This window comes from Nerophis lumbriciformis, linkage group LG12, assembly GCF_033978685.3.
Source record: "Nerophis lumbriciformis linkage group LG12, RoL_Nlum_v2.1, whole genome shotgun sequence".
Lineage (NCBI taxonomy): Eukaryota > Metazoa > Chordata > Actinopteri > Syngnathiformes > Syngnathidae > Nerophis > Nerophis lumbriciformis.
Genome location: NC_084559.2, coordinates 47,873,376 through 47,900,409, shown reverse-complemented (window position 1 = coordinate 47,900,409; position 27,034 = coordinate 47,873,376). Strand labels below are relative to the sequence as shown.

At 39.5% G+C, this 27,034-nt stretch overlaps 1 protein-coding gene and 2 long non-coding RNA genes across 7 annotated transcripts in view; 1 reads left to right on the top strand and 2 right to left on the bottom strand.

Moving 5' to 3' along the window:
* The first annotated feature begins 3,566 nt into the window (after positions 1-3,566).
* LOC140679270 (uncharacterized) overlaps positions 3,567-27,034 on the top strand; it is a 30,349-nt gene continuing 6,881 nt past the window's right edge. For both annotated transcript variants that reach the window (XM_072914366.1, XM_072914367.1), the window contains exons 1-2: positions 3,567-3,717; positions 4,511-4,658. In XM_072914366.1, coding sequence (XP_072770467.1) covers positions 3,671-3,717; positions 4,511-4,658 — 195 coding nt within the window. In that variant the 5' untranslated portion in view covers positions 3,567-3,670. The remainder of the gene's footprint in view (positions 3,718-4,510; positions 4,659-27,034) is intronic.
* LOC133623392 (uncharacterized) lies at positions 10,597-13,502 on the bottom strand. Of its 4 annotated transcripts, none has more exons than XR_009817888.2 (4): positions 12,046-13,502; positions 11,502-11,548; positions 11,238-11,411; positions 10,597-11,143 (listed from the first exon to the last, which is right to left on the bottom strand). It is a non-coding gene; the product is annotated as an uncharacterized lncRNA (long non-coding RNA). The 4 variants fall into 4 exon arrangements; XR_012050751.1 differs by having other exon boundaries at positions 11,238-11,548; positions 12,046-12,072; positions 12,200-12,214; XR_009817886.2 differs by having other exon boundaries at positions 11,238-11,548; positions 12,046-13,501.
* LOC140679271 (uncharacterized) lies at positions 15,535-26,434 on the bottom strand. Its single transcript, XR_012050754.1, has 3 exons — positions 26,171-26,434; positions 20,816-21,011; positions 15,535-18,791 (listed from the first exon to the last, which is right to left on the bottom strand). It is a non-coding gene; the product is annotated as an uncharacterized lncRNA (long non-coding RNA).

Here is a 27,034-nt window from a genome sequence, read left to right as displayed (position 1 = left end):
GTAGGTCTTGCGTGATGGAAGGGTAAAATTCCTCGATATCAAAGGAGATAAAGTTGTGCTGTTGTTTGTCTTGGATGTTGTTGAACCATTTGATTACTGCTGCTGTATTTCTCCATTGGTTGAGTGGTGTTTTGTCCTTGATTTTTGTGTTGACTCTGTCCAGGATTATTTTGCTGATTTTTCCTATTTCAGATTTAGCTGGGTTTATTAGTCGGCATGTTGGGTTATTTGCGAAGTTGGGTTTGTGGTCCTTCAATGTGATGAAGGCTTCCTTGTTGGCTGTGGCGTCCACCCTGTCCTCAATGTCCAGTTCAGCCGCGATCCTTTTATTTTCCAGGTGGATGTTCTGTAAAGTGTTGGGTTGCGCTTTTTTGTATGATTTGGTGATGCTTCTGTCCAGTAAGGTGTTATGTTCTGGTATGTCCATTCTGTAGAAGTTTGTGGTTTTATCGGCAGCTATGATGAGGTTGTTTACTTTCTTGATGCGCTCCTTGTCATTTTTCAGCTTAGTGAGGAGTGGGTTGCGGATTGGCTTGAATTTGACTGATTGTATCATTTTGAGCATGTCGTTCTCAAAATCCTTTAGTTCCTCAACTGTGGGTGGGTTCTTGGTAGATTTGAATCCGTAAGTTTCCTTTTGCATTCCTTTTGTTTCAGGGTGGAGGAAAAAATGTGCTTTCCACCGCATCCTTCTTAGGAAGTGTTCCGTCTTTTCTATGAGCCTTAGCTTGTAGTCGTTCTGCGCGGGTATGGGAATGTTCTTCGTGGAGTAGTCGATGTTGAATTTTTCCATTTCTGATCGTCGTACAGTGCTCAAAAAATGTCAATTTGGAGCGGAGTATATGTCTTAATAAGGTTATCCAAAAAATAGTGCTCGATACCGTAGTAGAGCGCAATATATGTATGTGTGGGGAAAAAAAATCACAAGACTATTTCATCTCTACAGGCCTGTTTCATGAGGGGGGTACCCTCAATCGTCAGGAGATTTTAATGGGAGCATTCGCATACCATATATATATACAGGTAAAAGCCAGTAAATTAGAATATTTTGAAAAACTTGATTTATTTCAGTAATTGCATTCAAAAGGTGTAACTTGTACATTATATTTATTCATTGCACACAGACTGATGCATTCAAATGTTTATTTCATTTAATTTTGATGATTTGAAGTGGCAACAAATGAAAATCCAAAATTCCGTGTGTCACAAAATTAGAATATTACTTAAGGCTAATACAAAAAAGGGATTTTTAGAAATGTTGGCCAACTGAAAAGTATGAAAATGAAAAATATGAGCATGTACAATACTCAATACTTGGTTGGAGCTCCTTTTGCCTCAATTACTGCGTTAATGCGGCGTGGCATGGAGTCCATGAGTTTCTGGCACTGCTCAGGTGTTATGAGAGCCCAGGTTGCTCTGATAGTGGCCTTCAACTCTTCTGCGTTTTTGGGTCTGGCATTCTGCATCTTCCTTTTCACAATACCCCACAGATTTTCTATGGGGCTAAGGTCAGGGGAGTTGGCGGGCCAATTTAGAACAGAAATACCATGGTCAGTAAACCAGGCACGGGTAGATTTTGCGCTGTGTGCAGGCGCCAAGTCCTGTTGGAACTTGAAATCTCCATCTCCATAGAGCAGGTCAGCAGCAGGAAGCATGAAGTGCTCTAAAACTTGCTGGTAGACGGCTGCGTTGACCCTGGATCTCAGGAAACAGAGTGGACCGACACCAGCAGATGACATGGCACCCCAAACCATCACTGATGGTGGAAACTTTACACTAGACTTCAGGCAACGTGGATCCTGTGCCTCTCCTGTCTTCCTCCAGACTCTGGGACCTCGATTTCCAAAGGAAATGCAAAATTTGCATGGTTGGGTGATGGTTTGGGGTGCCATGTCATCTGCTGGTGTCGGTCCACTCTGTTTCCTGAGATCCAGGGTCAACGCAGCCGTCTACCAGCAAGTTTTAGAGCACTTCATGCTTCCTGCTGCTGACCTGCTCTATGGAGATGGAGATTTCAAGTTCCAACAGGACTTGGCGCCTGCACACAGCGCAAAATCTACCCGTGCCTGGTTTACGGACCATGGTATTTCTGTTCTAAATTGGCCCGCCAACTCCCCTGACCTTAGCCCCATAGAAAATCTGTGGGGTATTGTGAAAAGGAAGATGCAGAATGCCAGACCCAAAAACGCAGAAGAGTTGAAGGCCACTATCAGAGCAACCTGGGCTCTCATAACACCTGAGCGTGCCAGAAACTCATCGACTCCATGCCACGCCGCATTAACGCAGTAATTGAGGCAAAAGGAGCTCCAACCAAGTATTGAGTATTGTACATGCTCATATTTTTCATTTTCATACTTTTCAGTTGGCCAACATTTCTAAAAATCCCTTTTTTGTATTAGCCTTAAGTAATATTCTAATTTTGTGACACACGGAATTTTGGATTTTCATTTGTTGCCACTTCAAATCATCAAAATTAAATGAAATAAACATTTGAATGCATCAGTCTGTGTGCAATGAATAAATATAATGTACAAGTTACACCTTTTGAATGCAATTACTGAAATAAATCAAGTTTTTCTAAATATTCTAATTCACTGGCTTTTACCTGTATATATATATATATATATATATATATATATATGTCTTAATAAGGTTATCCAAAAAATAGTGCTCGATACCATAGTAGAGTGCAATATATGTATGTGTGGGAAAGAAAAAAAAAATCACAAGACTATTTCATCTCTACAGGCCTGTTTCATGAGGGGTTCCCTCAATCATCAGGAGATTTTAATGGGAGCATTCACATACCATGGTTTATATAGGGCACAGAGTGGGTGGGTACAGGCTGGCGTAGGGGCGTGGTGATTGGCTCATGTGTTACCTAGGAGGTGTTTCCGTCTGTGGTGGCATGCTGTTACAATTTTGCTGCGCTTGTTGAGGGATGACAGGTCTGGACGGTATATAATAAACAGTTTCTCCTTCAAGCATAGGTTGCATCTTTTATTACCACTATTGTAAGGTGTGCTGGATGCAAGAATTTGCCATGTTATTGAATATTCAACATTATTGTCTTTGAGGTCCCAAATGTGTTTGCTGAGTTCTGTGGTATTCCGCAGGTTTTGGTTCCTGAAAGAAGCCTTGTGATTGTTCCATCTGGTTTTAAACTCTCCCTCGGTTAATCCTACATATGTGTCGGATGTGTTAATGTCCTTGCGTGTTACCTTAGATTGGTAAACAACTGATGTTTGTAAGCACCCCCCGTTGAGAGGGCAATCAGGTTTCTTGCGGCAGTTGCAGCCTTTGTTGGTTTTGGAGTCGCTCTGTCGGGGGGCCGACGGCTCATTTGCAATTGTTTTGTTGTGGTTTGAGATAATTTGTCGTATATTGTTCATACAGCTGTAGCTCAATTTAATGTTGTTCTTGTTGAATACTTTTCTTAGGTTGTTGTCTTTGGGAAAGTGTTTGTCAATCAGAGTGAGGAACTTGTGGCCAATGTTAGTCTTTTAAGACTATGATACCCATGATGTAATATTGTATAATCATGAACATCTTTCACCAATCTACTTTACTTTACGCCCTAATGCAAGTAGGACATGTTTGATGTCCTTCATGCTAATATGACATCACATGACATGCATAAGCTATAAGGAAGGGAGTTGTCCTTCACTCCATGGAACAGAACTACAGGAATGAAAGTGTAAAGCGAGAAGGACACAGGTATGTCATTTCTAGATCTGGGAAACTTCTATGTAAATATGATATGTATATTTGTTGTTGTTGTTTCCTACGCATTCATGTCTAGTGCAAGTACAATAAGCCATTCTTTGGTTCAATGTTATTAGCAAGCTATCCTGCAAAGATCCTGTAATAGATGTGCTGTGAAATAACACCAGGACAAGCTACTGGACTTCATTTGATAGTGTCCTCTACCGTCTTCTCAGACATTTCAAGTGCAGGCGGACAAAAGTCCAGAAAGTAGTGGACAGTAAAAGAAAAGTCCCAAATAAGCGGACTGTAAGACAAGGCCTTCTGCAGTGTACAGGACACATGGCATAAGAAGATTGATTGACAATGGTCTACAGTCCCTTTGCCAATCAGGATGCAGAACACAATGCGCAATCATGTGCTGTAAAAACAAAGGAAAAAAGCCTAAAAAAAGACACACACAAAAAAGATGGGTGTAACAGCGAGGCCGTGTAAAGTGAAGCGTGTTGTAGCGAGAGAACACTATTAGTTTCACCTTGTAAATATCATTGCTGGAATAAAAACCACTTCACTATGTCCAGGTATATTCTTCCAAATTCAGAACATTACAAAATGGTCAAAGTCTGCACATGTGACAATAAATGTGGAGATGTAAAGTGCAAGTCATTGAATGGACTGGAAAACAACTAAAGAGCAAGTCAGGAATGCTCTCACTATTTGCCTACTAAGCAAATTCTCCGGAGATAGCTTCCCCCGTAGCTTAGCTACATTTCATGGAGACTAACTTGCAGCTTACATGTTCCAGGTATCTTGCCCATCACTTGGAGCCCACACAAGCGTCTGAGGACAGCAGAGGAGGACAAGCAAAAATGAAGGTGGAGATGTGGAAGGTGCACGCCACGCTACAGTCGGCGCTGGATGGCAACGTGGCCATTTCCACACCTCCAAATGTGGTAATGAAATGTACAATGACAAGTGAATACATCCTATCTACAACACATGACAAGTGAGTACATCCTATCTACAAACCTCCTTTCCATATGAGTTGGGAAATTGTGTTAGATGTAAAAATGTGTGGCGCATTATGAAGCCTAAAATAGCACAACGGAGACCCCCGGACTGTTGAACAACTTAAGCTGTACATCAAGCAAGAATGGGAAAGAATTCCACCTGAGAAGCTTCAAAAATGTGTCTCCTCAGTTCCCAAACATTTGTGCCCCCCCTCCTTGTGGGGGGGGGGGGCACAGGTCCGGTGGCCATGGATGAAGTGCTGGCTGTCCAAAGTCGGGACCCGGGGTGGACCGCTCGCCTGTGCATCGGCTGGGAACATCTCTGCGCTGCTGACCCGTCTCCGCTCGGGATGGTGTCCTGCTGGCCCCACTATGGACTGGACTCTTACTATTATGTTGGATCCACTATGGACTGGACTCTTACTATTATGTTGGATCCACTATGGACTGGACTCTTACTATTATGTTGGATCCACTATGGACTGGACTCTTACTATTATGTTGGATCCACTATGGACTGGACTCTCACAATATTATGTCAGACCCACTCGACATCCATTGCTTTTGGTCTCCCCTAGAGGGGGGGGTTACCCACATATGCGGTCCTCTCCAAGGTTTCTCATAGTCATTCACATCGACGTCCCACTGGGGTGAGTTTTTCCTTGCCCTTATGTGGGATATACCGAGGATGTCGTTGTGGCTTGTGCAGCCCTTTGAGACACTTGTGATTTAGGGCTATATAAATAAACATTGATTGATTGATTGATTGAGTGTTGTTCAAAGGAAAGGCCATGTAACACAGTGGTAATTACACATGCCCTTTCCCAACTACTTTGGCACGTGTTGCAGCCATGAAATTCTAAGTTAATTATTAGTTGCAAAAAAAAAATAAAGTTATGAGTTTGAACATCAAATATGTTGTCTTTGTAGTGCATTCAACTGACTATGGGTTGAAAAGGATTTGCATATATTTACATCTAACATCATTTCCCAACTCATATGGAAACGGGGTTTGTATATATGTCTCCGTCATCCATAGTTTTATCTATAAGCCATAAAGTAGGCAGGCACGGAGCTATTTCTCAGCGTGTGTTTATTCCAGCCGGCACATTAATACACTGACACACAACATCCCGATTCCAATCATGCATTGCTTCAAAACTACGGCAAGTAGTAATGTCCAAAAAAAGATAGTGACAGAGAATTCAAGCCTAAAATCACTTCTTTCCTGCAAATGAAATGTCACAGATGCTGCCCATACCTATGCTCCTTCAAAGACTGCTACTGGCTGCAAAGCATTGCACTTCAAATACAACAATGAGTGGAGACGAGTGTTATGTGTGTGCATATATACGTATGTGGAAATAAATGAACACTGAAATTCAAGTATTTCTTTATATATATATATATATATATAAAAGAAATACTTGAATTTCAGTGTATTGTAGCTATAAATATTCCCCCCACCAATCTCCCGAATTCGGAGGTGTCCAGGGTGGCAAGTGTGTTTCAAATCCTAAAGTTGTTGTGGTTGTTTTACACTTACGTGCTGTGGTTAATAGTATTCTATCTTTATTTGTCGTTATTTACACTTTCTGAATAAATGGTGTGATAAAGATCATCAGTCAACTCATTGGTGTTCATTGAGAAGCTCTGCCATCCGGGGGGAGCTCAAAGTAAAGCCGCTGCTCCTCCACATGGAGAGGAGCCAGATGAGGTGGTTCGGGCATCTGGTCAGGATGCCACCCGAACGTCTCCTGAGGTAGGTGTTTACGGCACGTCCGACCGGTAGGAGGCCACGGGGAAGACCCAGGACACGTTGGGAAGACTGTGTCTCCCGGCTGGCCTGGGAACGCTTCGGGATCCCCCGGGAGGAGCTGGACCAAGTGGCTGGGGAGAGGGAAGTCTGGGCTTCCCTGCTTAGGCTGCTGCCCCCGCGACCCGACCTCGGATAAGTGGAAGAAGATGGATGGATGGATGGATGGAAATAATAAAAATGTAAAAAAAAAAATCGATTTAAAAAAAAAAAAGAAAATCAAATCTGAATCGCACAACGGGAGAATCGTGATTCGAATTCGAATTTATTTTTTTCCCACACCCCTACTATATATATATACATATATATAGATAAATGAATAAATGATAAATGGGTTATACTTGTATAGTGCTTTTCTACCTTCAAGGTACTCAAAGGGCTTTGACAGTATTTCCACATTCCCCCATTCACACACTGATGGCGGGAGCTGCCATGCAAGGCGCTAACCAGCAGCCATCAGGAGCAATATATATATATATATATATATATATATATATATATATATATAAAGACAAACCCAGAAACCATCTTTGTAGTCATTTTTCTCCTGCGTGGACTTCCGTCTTCCTTTACAATGAGTGAAGCTGCAAGTGTAAATAATTTAGGTTTGAAGTTTTGTGTTTCTTGTAGAATCTATATAAAGTAATATACATTAGCCTATTGATAAAATAATGAAAAAAACTCATTTATATATTTGTTTTATTGTATTGTTACATTAATAGCTGTTGTATTATAGGATGGCTTGTTAAACATTTCATAGGATTTTCAGAGTTTTTCAGATCAGCTAAGTCGTTCTTATTTACAGTACATATACAGTCAAGAAAATAAGTATTGAACACCCTGCTATTTTGCAAGTTGTCCCACTTAGAAATCATGGAAGGGTCTGAAATGTCCATGGTATAGGTGCATGTCCGCTGTATGAGAGATGACCTAAAAAGAAAAATCCATAAAACACAATCTATGATTTTTTTTAACAATTTATTTGTGTGATAAAGCTGAAAATAAGTGTTTGAACACCAACATTAATATTTGGTAGAGTCGCCTTTGTTTGCAATTGCAGAGGTCAAACGTTTCCTGTAGTTCTTCAGCAGGTTTGCACAGACTGCAGGAGGGATTTTGGCCCACTCCTCCACACAGATCTTCTCTAGATCCGTCAGGTTTCTGGGCTGTCGCTGAGTAACACAGACTTTCAGCTCCCTCCAAAGATTTTCAATTGGATGTAGGTCTGGAGACTGGCTAGGCCACTCCAGAACCTTGATATGGTTCTTACAAAGCCACTTCTTGGTTTTCCTGGCTGTGTGCTTTGGGTCATTGTCATGTTGGAAGATCCATCTTCAATGATCCGACTGAGGGAAGGAGGTTTTTGGCCAAAATCTCACAATACATGGCTGTAACTGATAACGTAAAAACTTTTTAAGTTATCATAATAAATGTTTTGAGTTACAGTATACTTAAAAATGTGTGTTCAGTTGACTTAATTTATATTCAAAGTTCAATATAACATTTTAAATGATCATTAACTTAGTATTTATGTCTTCTTCATACTTAAATGATCTGATTGAATATATTTATACAAACTAAATGACATGGACTTGAAAAAAATAACTGAATACAATGTATTAATATCAATAGTATCTACTCAAAATATTACACCTTTTAAATGATCTGATTGAATACAAACTAAATGACATGGACTTGAAAAAAATAAACTGAATACAATGTATTAATATCAATAGTATCTACTCAAAATATTACACCTTTTTGAACTCAAAATATTTACTTCTTGCCGACTTAATGTGCAAGATGCCCTGTTTTTAGAGAGCTGTGTTTTCTGAGAGGTTCTGTCCCCCAAAGACATGCCAAAAGTGTGCAAATTCAGTTGTGCAGATTGTTGTGTACATGTAACTGTAGAACTATAGTCATGTGCAAGAGAAACCTCATCCTTGCAATAAAAGGTTCTTGACTAAAGTGTTACTGTCAACAATTTATTAGGGTATAAAACAGCACCTTAAAACGTACCTTTTAAAAAGGCAATAACAACTGTTACATTTTAAGTTTTTTATTTTCCCAGAACAGACTTAGTAAAACTGTGAAATGTCGAATAACATTAAAGTGCAACACCTGGAGTCAAACTTTTATTTTTTACAAATATATTTTAGCAGCCTATTTTGAATGATTGGGGATGAACAAACTTCCCTTTCTCTGCACTGTATTTTCTCAAGGAAGAGAAAAAAACTTATGAAAGCAGCAGCGCAGACATCTAAATGTGTGCAAATGAGGAAAATAAAAAAACATTCCAAATAAAACAGAAGAAAAGAAAAGAAAAGCTAATATAAATAAATAACTGAATCATCATTCCAACTGAGGGCTGACTCAGCTCAGTGAGGTCAAGGAGGCAGTACAATAAAATGAACTAAATATTTACCTCTCATTCTAAAGTTATAAAAAGCCCACTGGGCATACGCAAAAGTGCTTTCAACATTTGAACAGACATGTCTATGGAAATCAGACAGGTTAACAGTAGAACAACATGGCTGCAATAATGATGCTGATCTGAAGCACATTCATGCATGGTTAATGAGTGCAGGCATGCACTTCTCAGCTGCTTCATTACTCAAACTTGAACAAGTCATTTTTCAGGCAGAGTAGGCATGGCTTCAGTGCTTTGTTATCATCCAGACACAGCAGGACTTTCTGGATGAATGTGAATGTGTGAGTGACTTTCTTTGGATAATCCAAGTCAGTGGTTCTTAACCTTGTTGGAGGTACCGAGCCCCGCCAGTTTCACTTTAGTGAAAAATAAAATGGGTTTTTTTTCAAATTCAAGAAAAAGTGCTGTTATTTTACTGGTGCACAAAATGAAGCGTGCATGAACATCACCTTGTTCAAAGAACAAAACCAACACAGTGCATAAACTCACAACAAATAACACACCTCACACACATTACCATGAATTGATTAACGTGGACCCCGACTTAAACAAGTGGAAAAACTTATTGGGGTGTTACCATTTAGTGGTCAATTGTACAGAATATGTACTGTACTGTTTCATATCATGTATTCTCCTCCTTTGCAATCTGCTAGTAAACGTTTCAATCGATCAATCAAACAACCGGCAAATCAGATGGAAAATTAGAGGGAACATTGTTTGGGAGTATCCATAATACGCCGACAGGGAGAAGTTTTTATTTACACGATAAGTCGGATGTGTCTTTACCTCCGTGGCGGAGGCTCCGCCGAACCCCTGAGGCCGACCCCTAGGGTTGGATGGAACCCGGGTTAAGAAGCACTGATCTAAGTGTGATGCATAGATTGAACCACAAATGCATCAGCCAACCTGGGAAGCTCGCTCATAACAACTTCATCCTCTATCACGATGGATATGTTCTCCGGGCTGAAGCTGCTGGAACCAGTGGAGTCAGGGGCCACAGAGAGAAACGCCAAGTGGTGTGTCAGTGGTCTCCATCTCATCTTCACCCTGCAAAATAACAAGAAAATCAACTATAACCAATCCAGAAGGATGTCACACAATTCTTGTTTGTAGAGCCAAAACATACAGTATGCATAGTCCCCCTCTCCTCCTCCTCCTCCTCCTCATCTCCTCTGCTCCTTCTTCCTCCCCGTCATTGTTTCCTCTCCTCTCCTTTCCTGTCATTGTTTTCCCTCCCCTCCTCTCGTCTCATTCTTCTTCCTCCCCTCCTCTCCTGTCCTTCCTCCTCCTCCTCATCTCCTCAAATCTCCAAGCATAACTTTGGCTGCAGAGACATACTTACATTACAGGTTTTGTAGAATTCAGTGTCATCCTCCCGGAGATACACTGGAAGTCCACGAAGAACCAGAGTGCGTCGCATGTTGATGTCATATTCTTCCTAGATGGAGAAACAAGAGAAAATGCCAGCATAGCCAGTCCGTGTCACTGATATAACAGTGTGCATGCTTCAGTTCTGTTAAAAACAGTCATCTATGACTGACTACTATCAAGGCGTCTATAATCTGCAATGACAACACATATGATCAACATTGTCCCCATGAAAAAGGCAAACATAAACTTATCCAATCCAATCCAATCCACTTTATTTATATAGCACATTTAAACAACAAAATGTTTCCAAAGTGCTGCACAACAATATTAAACACAATTAAAAACAATATAAAATAAATGTGATTAAAAACAATTTCAAAGGGTAAAACCAATTAAAACAGTAAATAGAAAGCAAAAGCAAAATTTTAAAAACACAGAGGACAACAGAGGACCACACAACTCACGTAGTGCTAAAAGCCAGAGAATAAAAGTGGGTCTTAAGACGAGACTTAAAACACTCCACTGTGGGAGCAGTTCGAACATGGAGGGGCAGAGTGTTCCAGAGCTTAGGGCCGACCACAGAGAAGGCCCTGTCTCCCCTGGTTTTAAGTCTCGTCTTGGACACCACGAGCTGGAGCTGGCGTCCAAGTCATCAATTCTCAGCATCTCTTGCAGTGCCTCTGCTCCCTTTCCAGTCCTTGAGGACTTCTGTCGATACAGTGCAACCAGTTTTGGTGTGTAGCGCTCAAGTTCACAGTAGAACTGGTTGCGTGGATTCACATTTGTAATACGATGAAACTCTGCAAACACCTGTACACAGATATAAATATTTCGGTGTAAAAACAATCAGACATGGCAATGATTTTGATGAACTATTACTAATCAAAACATACTACATATTTACCTGTGAGGCCGGCCAGTTCTCCAGGAATTCCCGCACCCCTGGACTTCCTTGAACAATGTGTCGCCGGCGAAGGCCAAAGGTTGTGTGCATGAGTTTCTCTATCAGTATCTGCTCTCTCTCAGTCTCTTGTGTGATTTGTACTCTCTTGTGTGGCGCAGAGACGTCACACAAGATCTGCAGGGAGACAATAAACAAATGTCATTTCTTTCCAAATCATGGTGAATGGCATAACCAAATGGTGTTTTAAAATGAACAAATACTCACAAATGTTGCTCAAAATGACAAACTTTATTTCCAAGCACTCTATGGTACTATAACATAACAGAGAATGTGACTTAAGATGCAAAATGCATATGATGATGTATAGTGTACTGCATTACGTGGTCAATCCCTTATTGGCGAGGGCGACTCCGTTAGACAGCCCTTCTGAACATATTATGATTTTGCTTTTTTCTCCAAAGTCTGATCATTTCAAAAAAACTTTCACATATGCAGTAACTGCTTAATTCAAACATTTCACCAATATTTGAAACACGTCGTCCTCTGCATATTTATCAAGGCAAAGAACGTCTGTTTCCACTACGTTACCCTCAACGTTAACGTTACGTTGTTGACAGTAACAAAGTAACGTTAGCGACCTGGGCCTACAAACAACACTGACAATAAAGTCATAGGCTTTGGTTTCAACCACTTGGAAATATGTGGAATATCGTAGCATGTAACCTGCACACATTCACTGCGTCGAGCAAAAGATAGCCTAAGTTAACCTTATTGAACTTTTGAAACGTTCATTTTCTACGTTACTCACCGGCTTCACGCGCGGAACTTTCAAATTCTGGAGCCGGAACACAAAACACAGATAAAAGACCATTTTACAATAGCACGGCGAAAAAATGACCGTCGTCGTGTGGGTTTTTTGACGAATAACACTCTTTTTCCACTTTTCTTCGCTCCCGCCTCACCTCCAGCTAGCGTCCAGACATCCCGAATGTTCTGGATACGTGCCCTAAACCGCTAGGGGTAGTGACGTCAGACGTCACGTCCCCTCACGCACGCACGCCCGTTCTTCTTCTTCTTCTTCTGATTTTTTATGGCGGTTGGCAAGCAACCTTGTGGTGTGCATTACCGCCACCTACTGTAATGGAGTGTGAACCGAGATGGATCCCTATTCTATTCATTTGGTGTGAGAGGAGTAGTTTTAGACTGGCTACGAAGTTATTTAGATAATAGACAAGAGGTTGTGGATGTTGTGGGTAATCCATCTGAACACATGAGGATTGAATGTGGACTTCCACAAGGTTCGGTTTTGGGACCAAAATGGTTTATTTTATATATGAATGATATATGTGAGGTATCAAAGTTATTGACATTTGTATTAATTGCGAACGACACCAACTTTTCTAGTTCGGGACATGACTTAAAAGCATTATCAAACATTATTGAACAGGAAATGATTCAACTTAAGAGACGGTTTGATGTCAATAAAGTATCATTAAATGTAAAAAAAACCAAAGTTCATGATGTCTTGTAAGAGGAAAAGGGAGGAAAGGATCACACTGTCAATAGATGGAATTGATATTGAAAGGGTTTCTGAACTTAGATTTTTAGGAGTGATACTGGATGACGGTCTGACATGGAAATCTCATATTGCACATGTACGGAAACAAATGTCTAAGAGTATTTTTATATTAAATAAGGTCAAATATGTGTTAGATTATAGGGCAATTGTGCACACTTACATTGCCATACATCAGCTACTGTGTGGAAGTGTGGGGGAACACATAAGAGTAACATAAAGGCATTGTATCAACTACAGAAAAGATTATTCATAAAGTAGATCACTTAGAACACACTAACATATTATTTATTAATTATGGTTTATTGAAACTACAGGGGCAGCACGGTGGCAGAGGGGTTAGTGCGTCTGCCTCACAATACGAAGGTCCTGAGTAGTCTTGGGTTCAATCCCGGGCTCGGGATCTTTCTGTGTGGAGTTTGCATGTTCTCCCCGTGACTGCGTGGGTTCCCTCCGGGTACTCCGGCTTCCTCCCACCTCCAAAGACATGCACCTGGGGATAGGTTGATTGGCAACACTAAATGGGCCCTAGTGTGTGAATGTTGTCTGTCTATCTGTGTTGGCCCTGCGATGAGGTGGCGACTTGTCCAGGGTGTACCCCGCCTTCCGCCCATGTGCAGCTGAGATAGGCTCCAGCGCCCCCGCGACCCCAAAGGGAATAAGCGGTAGAAAATGGATGGATGGATGACACTACAGCAGCTAGTAAAGTTACAGACATCATGTGTCACGTTTAAGGCTACAAGTAAAACATTACCAGCAAATTTACAACAAATGTTTGTCATCACTTGTGAGAATGAAGAGCATAGAAGAAAATGTCATTTCCAACATGGGTATTCAGGGACAACTTGAAAACAAATGTGCATATCAGTGGTGGGGGTTCAACTATGGAATTCTCTTTACAATGAGATTTAGGCTGAAACGACGCGTCGACGTCATCGATTACGTAAATACGTCGACGCCGTTTTTGTGCGTCGACGCGTCACATACCGTATTTCCTTGAATAGCCGTCGGGGCGCTAATTGATTTAAAACCTCTTCTCACTCCTGCGCTTACCAAAAGGCGTGGGGTAAATTTAGGCCTGCGCTTATAAATTTGAGTGATGTAAGGATACCATCATGAAAAGCACATTTAATTACAAAAAAAACGTTATTATGGTCTTACCTTTACTTATGAGTCCATGCGCAGCTGCTTCTGATCAAAAGCATGGATAACCTGTTTATAGAAGCCTTCTTTATCTTTCTTCAGTTTTAAAAGTCTCTCTGTCTCGATGGAGATCTTCCTTTAAGTATTACCTCCTGCTTCCATTGAAAGTCCAGTTTAGAAAACGGTTTTATTTGAGATATGTAATCCTCCATGTTAAAAGTGCAAGCAAACGATCGCTGCTCACTCTTGTGGCTTGTTGTCTTCTTCTGCAGCACCGATCCAGGTTTTTGCACTTCCGATCCGATATCGATATTGTTTTTGCACTTCCGATACGATACCGATACTGACCTATCCGAGCATGTATTCAAGTTGAAAGTTATTTAGCCTACTTAGTTGTCAGAATCATGTTGAAAAGGGTTTTAGTACTCTTGATAACAACTAGCCAGCTGAATTAGGGGAGTTTGAATAATACACAATGGTTGGTAACAAGAAACTGACCTGTTTCTTCAAGGATAAACACAAAATAGACAAAATTATACATGACAAACAGAAATGGCATCATTGAACTAGGGCTGGGCGATATGGCCTTTTTTTAATATTGCCATATTTTAAGGCCATATTGCGATACACGATATATATCTCGATATTTTGCCTTAGCCTTGAATGAACACTTGATGCATATAATCACAGCAGTATGATGATTCTATGTGTTTGGATTGATTGATTGAGACTTGGGACGGCGTGGCGCAGTGGTAGAGTGGCCGTGCGCAACCTGAGGGTCCCTGGTTCAATCCCCACCTAGTACCAACCTCGTCATGTCCGTTGTGTCCTGAGCAAGACACTTCACCCTTGCTCCTGATGGCTGCTGGTTAGCGCCTTGCATGGCTTCTCCCGCCATCAGTGTGTGAATGTGTGTGTGAATGGGTAAATGTGGAAGTAGTGTCAAAGCGCTTTGAGTACCTTGAAGGTAGAAAAGCGCTATACAAGTACAACCCATTTATCATTTATCATTTACTTGTATTAGTAGGTTGCACAGTGAAGTACATATTCCGTACAATTGACCACTAAATGGTAACACCCCAATACGTTTTTACACTTGTTTAAGTCGGGGTCCACTTAAATTGATTCATGATACAGATATATACTATCAGATATATGCTATCATCATAATACAGTCATCACATTGAATTATTGACATTATTTATAATCCGGGGTGTGGAGGGGGGCGCCGGATGTAAGTGTCAAAAAGACAGCCAAAAGAGTTTGATATGAGAATAAATCTAAAGTTAAAATATAGGGTAGAAATGCAAGAAATGTAGTCTAGGTTTTCAACATTTTCTTTCAAGGCTTGCATGTCTACATTAAAACATTCTTCTTCATACTGCATTCATATATGCTGCTTTCATGCAGAGAAGGAAATCACAACTAAAAAAATCACGCATTTTTTCATACGGTGTTGATGTGGAAATGTTTGCCTCGGCATTTTGATGGTGTGGACGTGTGGCACCGAACGGAGATAAGCGTCTCGACAAGACGTCACAATATTTGAACAATGATGACGAAAACTGTTTTCTCTGTCGTGTCCGTGTGTCGAACATTGTTATGCGCTTATTTTTTTATTTGATTTTGTGCGTGGCATAGATTTGCCGTGCGCAGAGGACGCTTGAGCAGTGCGTAATTGCGCAGGCGCGCACCTTAGATGGAGCGTTGCTCGCACGGCTGCGCTAGCATCACAGCTAACGTTAGCCATGCTGCTACCTCTCTGCTGGGAGAGGGCGTATACGTATGTGACGTATGACGTGACAGTATGTGACGTGTGTCGTGACAGCATGTGACGTATGACGTGACAGTATGTGACGTGTGTAAGAAGGTGCGCTTGCTGTCTGTGAGAGGGAGACACAGAAAAGAGTGAGAAGAGCCTGTCGTGTTATGCCAGCAGCTAAAAGCAACTGCGTGAGAATCCACAGACCTGTGGATGTGTTGAAGGTGTGCTGGAAAATGCGGAACGGAAATTAGGGAGCAGCAGAAAAGTGGAATGTATTATTTAAATCGGTGCGTTGGAAAACACGGACCAGAGGTTTTTTTTAAACTGGATCTGGATCGGCATTTTCCCATGCTTTGCCGATGCGCATTTTTTGGCAAATATCGGCGGCCGATCCGATCCAAATATCGGATCGGGACATCCCTAGTACCGGTAGTCGCAAGAAGGATCACTAGCGCCCTCTACCACCAGGAGGCGGGAGTCATTTAATGACTCATATTTGACACACGCAGCTACGGTATATTAAAAAAACATAGCTGCTTACTGTTCTTTTTAGCAGATTCAATAGCTTGGACCTTAAATCCTACTGAATAGCTCTTAATCTTCTTCCCTTTATGTGATTTCAAATGATTGAAATCGGCCTCCTCCATTTTGAAAATGATGACAGGTGAAGTGTCACTCATGACGTGACGAGTTTGACCCGGCGGAAGTCCGAGACATATGCTAATTATTTTGCAAAACGAGTTTGACCCGGCGAAAATTCCAGACATGCACTAATAAAATGAATATTTTGCGAACTGAGTTTGAGCCGGCGTTAATCCTGAGCCGGCGGCAAGGCCAGGCATGCGCTAATTATTTTGCGAAACGAGTTTGACCCGGCAGTAATTGGAGGCATGCGAATACTATACACCCGGCGCCAATTCAAGGAAATACGCACTTTTTTGTATTGGATGTTTATCTTTATTTTTGCACATTTTAAAGCAAAATAAGCAATACTTTTACCTTTGGAATGCTTATACTATTGCAGAATATTAAGATTTGCACTGTATGTTTATTTTATATTTGCACATTAAAAAGCAAATAAGCTACTTTTAGTTTTGTTAAATGTTAAAAGTTTTAAAGGTTTACATTGTTACAGAATATGTTGTCATGTTGTTGTCAATGTTGACTGAGTGGCCACACTTTTTTTTGTGTGTAAATAAAAGCCATGCCTTCTGAAAAAACTGGCCTAAATTTATTTTTTCGTCTTCATTTTAAATGAAAAAAAAATTAAAAAAATTGGTAAAAGGAAAAATAATCTATAGATTCATCGAAAAAAATAATCTATGGATTAACCGATTCATCGAAAAAATAATAGAAAAATAATCGTTAGCTGCAGCCTTAAATGAGATGAAAGACTGTAAAATATATTCCAATTGAAAAAATGTATAAAGACAGAACAATAATATCATACGGACAGCCATAAGTGTTTGCATGTTGCTTTATATTTATGATTTTACTTATTTGAATTTTTTGCCTGGTTTTGTATCATCCCGTGAGGTGTATATTACTTTTTTTGTACTTCATGAAGTTTTGCACTTGTTGTGGTTTTTTTGTGTTTGTTTTCATTATATTTGGATGTAATTGTTGGTTGATATGATATCTATTAGGTAAGACTGCGTGCTATGTTGAAAGGGGCAATAAGATTAGTCTTCATCCTACTCCTTCTCAGGCATTGCTGTGTAGATGTGTAGTTGAATGGTTGAGGTGTGATTGTCTGTTGATCGAGGATGCACATCAATGAAGGAGATAAATAAAAATGAAATATTCTTTTATTGAACCCAGTGTTTTTAAAATATGTGTATATTGCTCTATATCCTATATGTTCTGAATTCAATCCTAATATATCTTCCACTGCTAACCTTATATTTTCTTTCGCTAACTTACTTTCCAGTATTTCCCTTTCTCTATTATATTTCCTACAATGTATTAAAACATGTACGCACGCCCGTTAACTTCGACTTTTCAAGTTGAGGGACAGTGTTCAATGAATGAATGAATGAAATAAGTTGATTTCGGTCATGTAATCAACCATCAACCTTTAATCATTTTGTGTGAGCAGTTTAAAAGAGTACAGATAATACATATATACAATCATACAGATTTACACACAAAAGAAAAGAAAAAAGAGAAAGCATGACCGAAAAAGGAGTAGGCTGAAGCCAAGGCTTATATTTGCCTGTCCTATACCTTTACTGAAAATAAGATTGCCTGGAACATCAACGTTAGAAAAAAAAAATCAAAGTAATTGTTACTATATTTGATCATTTTCAATTATTTCGCCTTTCAATGTTTTCTTAAACCTTAACAAAGAAGTACATGTCTTCAGCTCATCACCACCATTTAACTCCTAAAACTGAAATACATTTGTACTTTATATTTGTTCTTGCTTTACCTATTTCAAAAATCAATATCCCACGTACATTATAGTTTTCTCCTCCTAATTGAAATAACATAAGAATACAAGCTGGAAGGCTGTTGTTCTTTACTCCAAACATCATTTCCATTGTTTTTAAAAACACAATATCCGAACATTTTAACACATTAGAACTTATAAATAATGGATTGCTATGTTCATAGTATTATTCTAATGACCCTTTTTTGAAGTTGAATTATTGGGTCTACGTTTGTTCTATAAACATTCCCCCAAACTTCAACACAATATGTTAAATGTGGAAAAATAAAAGAATAATATAACATATGCAGACATTTCTTATTCAGCATGCGTTTTACTTTCTAAAGAATAGCAATGGATTTGGATATTTTTCCCTTTATATATTCAATATGCGGTTTCCAACATAATTCATGATCAATTATTATTCCCAAGAATTTAGTTTCATGTACTCCATCGATTTGCACTAGATTTAATTTGAATTGTGCTTCACAATTTGCCCTTGCACCACTAAACACCATACATTTACTTTTCTTATCATTTAATGATAACTTATTAATATCAAACCATTTTTTTAGCTGAATCAACTCAACCTCAACACTTCCTTCAAGTCTTCTCCTGAACAATATCCATTTGTATCATCTGCAAACATAATACATTTACATTTATTAGACACTGAACAAATATCATTTAAATATAGTAGAAATAACTTAGGTCCCAATACCCAGCCTTGTGGAACCCCACAAGTTACTCTTCTTGGCTGTGATTTAGTCTTAGTCATTTCCACATATTGAGATCTATTACTTAAATAACTACTTTACCCCTGTTGTGAAACACCTCTTATGCCATAGTTTTCCCATTTTTGCAGAAGTAAGGAATGTGTCAGAAGCTTTACATAAGTCAATAACTACTCCAACGGTGTGTTGCTTTTTTTCTATTGCTGTGGCTACGTTTTCTACAAAGTCCATCACTGCTAGGGATGTAGATGGATTACTCCTGAAGCCATACTGATGATCATTCAGTAGCTCATGTTTGTCAATCAACTTATCAAGTCTATTTACAAATCATTTCTCAAGAATTTTTGCAAACTGAGGTAGTAGAGGCCCGTGTCTATAATTTGAGACCATATGTTTATCATCATTTTTATAAATCGGAATAACTTTAGCAATTTTCATTTTGTCAGGAAAAGTTCCAGATGATAAAGATTTATTACATGTGTGAGTAAACGGCTTCAGGACACAATCCTCCACCACTTTAACAAGTGACATATCCACGTTGTTACCATCGACAGATGTTTTGTTTTTAAACTTTCTGACCACTTCTAACACCTCACTTTGACAAACTCCACCAAGAAACATTGCATTTTTAATGTCAGATACACGTTTGAACTTTTTCTCATCATTCATCCATCCATCTTCTTCCGCTTATCCGAGGTCGGGTCGCGGGGGCAGCAGCCTAAGCAGGGAAGCCCAGACTTCCCTCTTCCTGTGGGACCCCGAGGCGTTCCCAGGCCAGCCGGGAGACATCGTCTTCCCAACGTGTCCTGGGTCTTCCCCGCGGCCTCCTACCGGTCGGACGTGCCCTAAACACCTCCCTAGGGAGGCGTTCGGGTGGCATCCTGACCAGATGCCCGAACCACCTCATCTGGCTCCTCTCCATGTGGAGGAGCAGCGGCTTTACTTTGAGCTCCCCCCGGATGGCAGAGCTTCTCACCCTATCTCTAAGGGAGAGATCACTCCCATCAGTCACTAAGAGTCCACTTTTTCAATTCCCATCAAATACATTTATAAAAATATTGTCAATCAGTGCTAAGCTGTCCTTTGTTATTCTGCTAGGTTTTACAATTAGTGGAGAGAAACTCAAGCTAAACAAAATCAGTGGTTTTCATGTGATCATTGAAGGCCTACTGAAAGCCACTACTACCGACCACGCAGTCTGATAGTTTATATATCAATGATACGGCCGGGTTAGCTTACTAAAGTGCAATTTTAAGTTTCACGCCGAAATATCCTGCTGAAAACGTTTCGGTATGATGACGCCTGCGCGTGACGTCACGGATTGTAGAGGACATTTTGGGACAGCATGGTGGCCAGCTATTAAGTCGTCTGTTTTCATGGCAAAATTCCACAGTGTTCTGGACATCTGTGTTGGTGAATCTTTTGCAATTTGTTCAATGAACAATGGAGACAGCAAAGAAGAAAGCTGTAGGTGGGAAGCGGTGTATTGCGGCCGGCTGCAGCAACACAAACACAGCCGGTGTTTCGTTGTTTACATTATCGGGACAGCTACTATTTGGACAGGACTTTGTTAAAAAATACACATATTTGAACCGAAATTTGACCGAAACGACGCACACTTTAGCCGAATAAGCAGGCAAGCTGAAAAAAAAGAGACAACAATCCAAAATTCACCAATCTATTTCAGTCTTAACAAGCTAACGCTGGTCATTACATCCGTCTGCTGGTTTACACGCTTTTCCCGTGTATTATGTATAGTAAACACATAACATTTAAGGCAACGTTTAAGTGGGTACCTTGGAACATTAATTTGGACAATAACCTTACATGACAAAAATCAATAAAAAATAGCCAATGCTAATGTTTTAGTCGTACAACACGGACGTTGTTGTGGGACATTTTTGGACTGATTTAGAATTCGGACGTTACCTGTCAGTGGTGCTTCTTCGTGCTTGTGTATGTCCGCCTGGGGCTGCCTTCGACGGGGCTGACGGCTGACTGAGGGCCGCAGAGCAATGAGGTGCGAGGCAAGGGGTTCGGCTATAAGCCGCCTACCGGCCCGACCGGAGCAGGTGGAGATCCTTGGCCTCAGGCTCGAGGCCTATCTACAGCTCGCCATCCAAGACTTAGGGACCTGGCCTGCGTAAGTATCAATGTGCGCACATAACATCAACATTAAGTCATCTATCGTTCGACCTTCAATAAATAATACTGCTAACATTAACAATCACATGCATGTATAAAATAAACACGACAGTACACAGTGTTGTCACTATGACGGGAGTAGCATCTGAACAGTAACAGTGACGTCACTACGACGGCTCTAACCAAAGAACAGCTGCAGTGTTCATTCATTGTCTTTACCACAGCATAAAAAGTGCAAATGGCCTTAAAACGCCACAATACTCAGATACCATATGTAAGTTGAAGCAGGAACAGGAAGTAGTTGTAAAAAGATGGCGGCGCTCCCGTAAGTTGCGACAACATTTAGTAATTATTATCAAATCCACTCTGTCAAAATACAAAGAAAAGGCGTGGGAAGCATCGACGTAATTTTTGTCATGCCTCCTCCAAAGAAGAGCGCACAGATGGAGAATGACATAGAGGAAATACGCAAGTCGCTAAACTTCATGTCAGGGGACCTGGCTAGCGTCTCCCAACAGCTAAGCAAGCTAACGGAGCTTGTAGATGAAGTGAGGAAACTCAAAGAAACAATCCGACAAAAAGACAAGACAATAACTGATCTTGAAAGGAGAGTTGAAAACTTGGAGCAGTACACAAGGATGGAAGATGTCATCATCACGGGACTAAACATCAGACCGCGCTCATATGCCCGAGCTGCTACGGCGGGCAGGAATGTTGGAGAGGACGCGGAGACAGAGGATCTGCAAACTCTGGAGGACCAAGTCTTGCACTTTTTGAAAGGAAAAGACATACACGTGGATGCAAACAATATCTCAGCGTGTCATACACTGCCACGCAGAGACAGAGCAAAGCCTGCAGTCCTTGTGCGCTTTGTAAACCGGAGACACAAAACGGAACTACTGAGACAAGGAAGAAAGTTAAAGGGATCAGCGGTGTATATCAACGAGCATCCGACCAAGAAAATATCGGATATAGCACGGGAAGCACGGATCCTCAGGAAAAACAACAAGATTGGAGCCACATGGACAAGAAACTGCAAGGTTTTCATTCAGCTGAATGGATCTACGCCGGAAAAAGCTAAAGTGATACTGGTAAGAGAACTTGAAGACCTCGAACAATTCAGATAATGTCGATTGTTCCATTTTTTGGACAATCACAATTGCACTCTCGTCGAGCTCATTTTTTGATCGTTCCTTTTTTGATGAGGACAGCTACAGTGAGATTTTTGATGAGCTTATTTTTGGAATGCTCAGACTATTTTTGTTGTTTTTTTTTACTTTTTCTTACCTTGGATCATAAAGACATATACTCAACACCACGTATAAACACTAACTTAATACCAAATACAAACTTGTTTTCATTTGGACTGTTTTGGGACGCTCATAATAGAGTAAAAGTATTGTCAGTTGTGTGCGTGGGTGTGTGTGCGTGTTTCAGTGGAGGTGGATACAAATGTGTTATCTGTACAAAGAAAAAGATGTAAATATATACTAAAATATAATGGGGAGTGAATTAAAAAATATCTTTACCAATGTTGGTGATAAGGAATTAGAATGTAGAAATACTGATAATAATCATAGTAGTGAACTGTATAATAATTATAATCACATCCAACTAGACTTCTACGACAATATCAATTACAACTGCAATTCAAATGAGTTTGGCAGTGACATAGATCCCCATTGTAATCTTTACAATAATATTACCAGAAACTGTGAGTACTACACAGACGAACAATTTAAATGTGTGAATGTGGACAAATCGTTTACTGTAATACATTTTAATAGCCGAAGCTTGTATAAAAATGTTGACAATATTAGAGAATATCTGAGCCAGTTCAATAAATTTAGTATTGTTGCAGTCTCAGAGACTTGGCTTGATGAGAATAAGTGTTGTGAAATAAGATTGGATGGTTATGAATTATTCACCACAAACAGAGTTGGAAAAAGGGGAGGAGGAGTAGCACTTTTTGTAAATCAAGATTTAAAATGTTGGAAGATTGACAGCAAATCAACTGCTATAGCTGGAGTTTTTGAATGTATAACTGTAGAAATTGAAGTAGAAAAATCAAAAAAAATAAATGTCAGTTGTGTTTATAGAACACCTGGATCATGTCTAGATACATTCAATCAAAAATTGGATTATTTGTTTATTAAATCAAACAAGATCCATATTGTGTGCGGTGATTTTAATATTAATCTTCTGAACCCCATGGACAGTACCAAAACAACCCATTTTATAACAGGACTGTACAGCAATCATTTCTTTCCCCTTATCACAAAACCAACTAGAATAACAGTAGACTTTGCCACACTGATAGATAACATTTTCACCAATCAAATAACAGCAGGACTACTACTCAATGACGTAAGTGATCATCTACCTGTATTCAGCATTTTACACCATTTCTTTGATGAGAGAGGGGCCAAAAAAGCAGTTCAATATAGATTTGTTAGACACCAAACACCAGAAACTATGGCAGCATTCAAGTCTGAGTTATGTGCTCAAGACTGGGGGGAGGTTTATACCTCCACAGACCCGAATGAGGCATATGAAACCTTTCTCAACATTTTCATAACACTGTATGATATAAGCACTGTCCAATGACAAAACATGACATTAAGGACAGCACTGTCAAGGACAAACCGTGGATCACAAAAGGGTTATTGAAGTCCTGCAAAAAGAAAAATGATCTTTACAGAAGACATTTAAAGCACAGAACCAAAGAAACTGAACACAAATATAAAACGTACAAAAATAAGTTAACACAAATAATAAAGCACAGCAAAAGAACATATTACTGTAACCTATTAGAACAACATAAAAATACCATCCAGGGTACGTGGAAAGTTTTAAATGGTATCATTAAAAAAAACATGACAAATAATGAACATCCAAGCTATTTCATAGAAAATAATCAAACTATAAATGACCCTAAGGAAATAACGGATGCTTTTAACACCTTCTTTGTGAATGTTGGACCTAATTTAGCAAATGAAATTGCACAACCTGAAAACTGTGTCAAATTTAATGAACAAACCATTCAAAGGAACTTAGAATCGTTTTTTATTTCCCCCGTTTATGAAAGTGAAATCACAGAAATTGTAAATTCTCAGAAAAACAAGAAGTCAACAGACTGCTGTGACTTGGACTTTTCTCTGATCAAAGAAATTGTTGATTTTATAGCTGTTCCCTTCACTTATATATGTAATATTTCTTTTACAAAAGGAGTTTTCCCAAAGAAAATGAAAACGGCAAAAGTTATTCCCATCTTCAAAAGTGGAGATAAGCATCAGTTCACCAACTATAGGCCTATTTCTCTACTCTCACAATTTTCAAAAGTCCTTGAAAAATTATTTGAGTCAAGATTAGACAGTTTTATTGACAAGCATCACTTGCTAAGTGAACACCAATACGGTTTTCGAGCAAACAGGTCCACTTCCATGGCAGTGATGGAACTAGTTGAGGAGGTAACCACTGCTATTGATAAGAGGGAGTTTGTTGTTGGCGTTTTTATTGACCTGAGCAAGGCCTTTGACACCATCCATCACACATTACTTTGAAACAAAATGCAGAGGTACGGTTTTAGAGGTCTTGCTCATGATTGGTTGAAAAGTTATCTTGGTGGTAGAGAACAGTATGTGCATATGAACAATGTAGATTCAGATAAAAAGATTATAACACATGGAGTGCCCCAAGGTTCTGTACTGGGACCAAAATTGTTTTTATTGTATATTAATGATATCTGCAAAATCTTTAAAAAACTCAATTGTATTCTCTTTGCTGACGATACAAGTCTGTACTGTTCTGGGCAAGACCTTGGCCAACTCTTAGAGACTGTAGAGAGCGAACTCCATATACTAAAGCAATGGTTTGATGCCAATAAACTGTCAATCAACCTAAATAAAACAAAATATATAATTTTTGGAAATAGGAAAAATAACATACAGTGTCATATAAGAATTGATGATATGGAGATAGAAAGGGTGTATTCAACAAAATTTTGGGGAATCTATATAGATGATAAATTAAATTGGAAACTGTACATAAATATACTTAAGACAAAGATGGCAAAAAATATTGCTATGTTACATAAAATCAAAAACTACGTAAATCAAAAGGCTCTTAATATGTTATATAATTCTTTCGTACTCCCTTATCTTAATTATTGTGTTGAAATCTGGGGTAACAATTACAAAACAAACATCAACTCTATATTCTTACTTCAAAAGAAAGCGATTAGAATTGTAAATTATGCAGATTATCATGACCATACCAATGCTCTGTTTATTAAATTAAAAACCTTAAAACTGCATGATCTTGTTGACCTCAACACTGCTATTGTGACGTACAAAGCTCATAACCACATGCTGCCTGGGTGTCTACAGGAGAGGTTCAAACCCAGAGAGAATACCTATGACCTCAGAGGTTCAGCTGTCTTCCAGAAAGCTAAGATAAGAAGGATCTTAAAAAGTAGATGTGTTTGTGTCAGGGGGGTTCAACTGTGGAACAGCTTGGATGATTCCTTCAAATGTTCCAGGTCCTTCACACATTTAAAAAAACACTTTAAGACCAATGTCTTGGAAAAATATATCACTCTTGAATCAACACAGTAGTTAATACTATGATCAATGTTAATTAAAATACTAAATGTGGGATATAAATAATAATGGAAGTATAATTGTTTGTATATAGTATATAAATTGGTACAAAGGTGTATAAGGATATTTCACATGCCTTTACTGTGTATATAATTGAACAGTGTTCATGTTGTGTATAATGTGTATTTATAATATGTTGTACAAAGGACATTTCATCATTTTCGGAAGTTCATCTTGTACTTGACATTGTTTATAGGGTTAGGCGCTATAAGTGTTCAACTTCAGCCTAAACCCTTTCGGTCTGCAACATTTTCATTTTCATTTTCAAGCTATGAATGTGCAACTGTTTGTTTATTTTGTTGACCATTGACCGAAGAATAATAAACTAAAAAAAAACCCAAAATAAAGACTCGACATAAATATAAATTCAATCAGATCAGAAACATTGGAGGCAACGGGATTCAAAGCCGATGCTAATCGCCTATAGGAAATACATGGGTACGGCTAGTCGCTACTATTAGCAAACAGATTCACTTACCAACTCGGCTTAATATCTTATCATCGACACACTCTCTCGTCGCAACACGTCCCTGATGTTCGGCACCTACAAGTTTACAATTAGTTGTAAAATGTTGGACGGTTGTTTTTACAATATGCAAGCAAACGACAACTTTAAAACATACCGGCTTCATCCAGGCCTGGCAGCCATCTTGGAATGCTAGATTTTATAGAGCGTGATTGGCTGCAGCGGGTCACGTGAGCACCGTGCGGGGGGGAGGAGGGACCCTCTTGTCACGTGTCACGTAACTTCAGTATTCGCATCCTTTAAGTGTCTTTGGCGCCACGCAGCAGACCAGACGCGTTTTTTGGAAAACATTTGGTCTTTTGAGAATGGATCACCCGCAGGTACTTAATTTGCAATTCTCTCTTTCTTTCTTTCGAACAACACACTTAAGTGTGTAGGTAACACACGGACGTTAGGAGAACGTCCATTTTGTCTTGAGAATAGAACACCCGCAAATTTGCAATTCTCTCTTTCTTTCTTTCGAACAACACACTTAAGTGTGTAGGTAACACACGGACGTTAGGAGAACGTCCATTTTGTCTTGAGAATAGAACACCCGCAAATTTGCAATTCTCTCTTTCTTTCTTTCGAACAACACACTTAAGTGTGTAGGTAACACACGGACGTTAGGAGAACGTCCATTTTGTCTTGAGAATAGAACACCCGCAAATTTGCAATTCTCTCTTTCTTTCTTTCGAACAACACACTTAAGTGTGTAGGTAACACGCGAACGTTAGGAGAACGTCCATTTTGTCTTGAGAATAGAACCGCAGGCTTTGCAATTCTCTCTTTCTTTCTTTCGAACAACACACTTAAGTGTGTAGGTAACACGCGAAC